This window comes from Chionomys nivalis, chromosome 13 (genome assembly GCF_950005125.1).
Source record: "Chionomys nivalis chromosome 13, mChiNiv1.1, whole genome shotgun sequence".
NCBI classification, from domain to species: Eukaryota; Metazoa; Chordata; class Mammalia; order Rodentia; family Cricetidae; genus Chionomys; species Chionomys nivalis.
In genome coordinates, this window is record NC_080098.1 from 12199679 (window position 1) to 12204203 (window position 4525).

The 4525-nt window shown below is 53.7% G+C and overlaps 1 protein-coding gene across 1 annotated transcript; it reads right to left on the reverse strand.

Annotated features, from left to right (window-relative positions):
* Positions 1 to 2245: 2245 nt before the first annotated feature.
* Positions 2246 to 3564, reverse strand: Ptf1a (pancreas associated transcription factor 1a). Its single transcript, XM_057788213.1, has 2 exons — positions 2790 to 3564; positions 2246 to 2445 (listed from the first exon to the last, which is right to left on the reverse strand). The coding sequence occupies exons 1-2, from the start codon at positions 3562 to 3564 to the stop codon at positions 2246 to 2248; spliced, it is 975 nt and encodes a 324-aa protein (XP_057644196.1).
* Between the last annotated feature and the right edge of the window lie 961 nt (positions 3565 to 4525).

Here is a 4525-nt window from a genome sequence, read left to right on the forward strand (position 1 = left end):
GTTGTCCCCACATGGTCTTCCCAGTGCCAGGCTGTAGTTGTGGGCCAGAGATGGCTCAGGCCAGAGACTCCCCAGCCTGGCTCCCCTGCGCCCAGCGCAACTCAGGCCTCACCGATGCCAAAGGAGCCTCTGAAATGATACGTTTGTTCTGCTTTTACTGCTGTATATTTTAAGAAAAAGAATTGCTACACTGGAATGAACAGATTATGAGTAAATAAAAAGAAACTGTCAGCCTCTTTGAAGATTGTGCTTAAAGGGACTTGCCAAGTCAGGACACGAGAGTGACAAGATAGAGACCTTGGTGCTTTGCACGCTTAGCTGGGCTCTTCCGCTTCATCTGCACAGCACTAAAGGATGTGTTGATGCATTGAATCACAAAAAAGTGGCATTCGAAATAAAAAGTGCCACACCACAATGATTGTAGTGTTTGAACTGTGAAGGGCTACACTGCCCCATCCAATCGAAAGGCAGGTCTACACAGAAGGGGGGAAAAAGATACACTTTCATAACTTATAAGGAAGTTAAAATCTAACATTTGACTTTCTAATGAGTGTAATGAGATTACATGCCTGATGGGAGCATTTGTACAAAAGCAACTTTCGTGTTTAATGAGGCCGTAATACAGGGCAAAATCGAATTATTTTTTTCTCCTTCTTAAATATCTCCAGAGTAAAACCAACTTTCAGGAGGAGAAGAGGTAGGAGAAGAGGAAGCTTGAGGAAGTGAGAGGATCCAGGGCTCAAGGCCTCCTGGGTAACGTTGCGACCCAGAATCTTAGCGTGTCTGGCCAGGCTGCTCTGCAGGGTAGGTCCAGTTCCTAGCCTCGCTTTAATTACTCTTGGATGAAGTCCATGGCACCCGCGGCGCGCGCGGGGGAACCCCTCGGTGGGTCTGAAACTAGGTTAAAGCGATTAGCATGCTGTCTGCACGATGTCCTCTAGCCAGGCGAGCGTGCAGGGGCGGGGGTTGGAGTACGCAATGGGGAGATGGGCGATCGTACCTTGACTCCCCAGGCCTGAGCTACTCCATGAAACAACTTATCTTGACCCGGCTTGCGGTGGCTCCTAACCAAAGGTTCCATGCCAAAATGAGCGTCTCCTGCCCTGCCCCCCACGGGCCGGTCCCTCACTAGCCACCAAGAGCTCAGACACCACTGACCGGCATCTAGAACGCCTGGGAGTCCACCGTGGCCCATAGGGAGACAAGTCCAGCCCAGGCTCCCTAGGCTTTCTCCAGGGCTTCTCTTTCGGTTCGCTAGAGGGCGACCCTGCTACCTTTGTCTCAAGAGCAGAGGTGGCTGAATGGCCATGAGGTGGAGAGCTTCTCTTGGCCTTACCCCAAACCCCTGAAGGTTGTGCGGGGTCTCCTGACAAGATCAACTTCTTTATTTCCTTTCAGGAGAGAGTCTGACTTTCGGGAACCTGATGTTTATGTGCAGAAGGGATGCATCAGGGCCCAGCTCTGGAGCAGTTCTTTCTCCCTAGCCAGTGCAAGCAGAAAAGCCCCCTCCCCTGCCTAGCCATGAATCTAGACTCTGATTAAGCACTATGGCAGTCACTTGGGCATGCCAAGCAGTATCCCTAGACCTCAGCTTTTCCACTCTGGAAAATGGGAATAATAAATTACCCATGACCTAGTTGTCCTGTGGGGTGTTTGGTAGTGAGGGTATGAATACAGGCAAGTTATTACTATTGAGAGCCAGGATGACAGATTAGTGGCTATCAAAGAGCATGGATTTATTCTCCCACCCCCACACACTCCCATTTAGACCAAATCTAAATGAAATATAGTTTACTCCTAGACGCTTAGGATTTGAGCCTCTATTCCTGTCGCTTTTAAGAAAGTTAATCCTTTTGAATACAGATACTCCTATGATCTACTAAACAAACAACTTATAGAAACAAGAGCAAATAGCATTTATTAACAACGCGTAGAAATAAATCAGATCTGGCATTAAATAAGCATGAAAATTTCTGACCAGAGTTCTTCCAACAACTCAGAGTTCTGCCAAAAGTGCCAGGGACAATCATCCACTGTTGCATATTATAGAATATCATGATAAATTATATAAGTTATATATTTAAAAAGAGATGATCTATTTCTTTAACTCAACACAATAATAAATAGATAAATAACAAAGCTGATTGCCATTAGAAAAATGTGATCTTTAAATTACATTTACATTATAGGTATTTACACCGTACAATATGCACAAAGACACACAGCTGGCCTGGTGTGAGCTTTCTCAGGATACAAACTCAAAAGGTGGTTCATTCTCTATGTTGTCGAAAGATTTGCTGTTGAGTTTTCTGGGGTCCTCTGGGGTCCACACTTTAGCTGTACGGATAATATTTTGTTCTTTGAGCTGTTTTTCATCAGTCCATGAGAGAGAGTGCCCAGCAAGAGGAGGGAGGCCATAATCCGGGTCACTGGGGGAGGGCGAGCCTGGGAAGGAGAAAGGAGAAAACAGATTGTGAACACCCAACTGTGTTCCCAGTAGTCACCCATGGTACTTCAGTCCCCTCTGAAGCAACTGAGACACTTCTCTACCCCACCTCTCAAACTCTGAGCGCCCTCTCCCTGAAACCAAAGGAGGTGCACGTCTGACTAGGACGCATGTCCTCCAAGCTTGGGTCAAGTATCAGAAAACAGAATCGAAAGGTCGTCCTAAAGGTTCCTAGTGCCCACCAATGGTCTATCCTCACCAATCAGCCCTGTGCGCCAGACCTCCTAACTTTCTGTCTCCGTCCCATTTCCCTCAGCTGATGCTAAGACTCAGAAGCACTTACGGGTGCCTCGATGGCAGATGATGACTTTCTGGACCTGGTTCCCCGGGCTGTCCCCGCCCAAGTGCCTGCTGCCACCTGGGCCCCCGCAACCACCTGTGCCACCACCGCGCAGTGGCAGGTCCGCTTGCACCAGCTCGCTGAGGAAGTTGATGTAGCCTATGGCCAAGCGCAGCGTGTCTACCTTGGAGAGGCGCTTTTCGTAGGGCAGCGTGGGGATGTGCGAACGCAGCCCCTCAAAGGCGTCGTTTATGGACTGCATGCGGCGTCGCTCGCGCACATTGGCTGCTTGTCGCAGCTGCTGCAACTCCGCCTCGGAGCGCACGCGTCGCCGTCGCCGTGCTGCCGCCGCTGCAGCCGCCCGGTTCAGACCACGGAGCCGCGCCCCAGGGGACAGTACCGCGGTGCAAGGGTAGGCAAGGCACGAGGGCGGCGAGCCGGGCGAGTAGGGGAAGCGGCCTACGGGAGCCCCTGTCTCACAACAGTAGCCGCCGTTGTCCTCGGGCTCGCTGGGGTCCCCCAAAGGCGGCGGGGCGAGCGCATGCGGGGCGGCCGAGGGTGCGGGCTGAAGCAGCAGGCATGCCCCGTCGCGGTAGCAGTATTCGTGCAGCTGGTGACTGAGGAACTCCACCTCCGCCTGCTCATCCCCCAGCAGCTCGTCACCGTCCTCCAGTGGGTCCCGAGAGGACTGATCGGTGAAGAAGTCTTCCTCATCGAAGTAAGCAGACGGGAATGTGTCCAGGCCCCCGGGAAAGTGCTCCAACAGAACGGCGTCCATGACGGCCGCCGCCCAGGCCCAGGGAAACTGCTGGGCTGCTCTGGGTGACGCTTAGTGAAAGATCCGTGGCAGTTCGGGCAGGTCCCGCAGCCCCTCCCTCGTGGGGCTGGCACTGAAGAAGGCGAGGAGACTGCGGGTCCCCGCCCCAGGGCCTCCCTGAAGTGTGCTGCTCCTGGCTCTGGCTGGCGCTGGGGCTGCACTGGGGAGGGCTGGAACCCGCTTTTTGGAGCTGAGGGCCGGCACGCGAGGATTCTTATAACTACATCCACAGGCGCGTGCCAGGGACCCCTCGCGCCAGCCAATCAGAGCGCGTGGAGTGGTCGGGGAGGGGACCCGCAGGACTGGCAGCCGCAGGGGCGCTGTCCTCAGTTCCCAGTTCCTGCTGCTGAGCGAGGTGCTGCTTCGCCCGCTGCAGCTTTCTTTGGTACCTGCCCAGCGCTCAGCTCCCTGGACTACCTACAGCCCATGATGCTCGCCTTGGGTCCTCAGTGCTGCGCAGTGCAGCCCTGGGTTTTCTCCACTGGACTGGAACATCTAGCAGAGGTCCTAGGCGCGAGGGACTGGAGTCCCAGCCAACCAGCCTCCAGCCGACAGCCTGAGCAATCCAAGGGTGACTGTTCTCAGAGACCGGTCGGAGATGTTTCTCTTCATACCCGGGCATAGAACGGGTGCTCTAGCCTGGATCAGGTTTGGGGCTTCCATGCCATCATCAGACCCTTCCAGGACTCTTGCAAGTTCATGAAGGATGCACAGAGGTTTGATAGTGACCTAGTACTACTCCCTAAGAGTTCCAGACGCAGCTCAGGGAGTAGGAGCCATGTCCAAGGGCGCCACTCGGAGTTGGTCTGCCTCCCACCGCCCTCTCTGGCCCCAAGAAAGGGAGACCTGACGTGAGGGGCAGGTTCCAAAGCAGCGCCGTGGGGTGTGTTTCTTCCACAAGCAAATCCAGACCCTGGGGGTT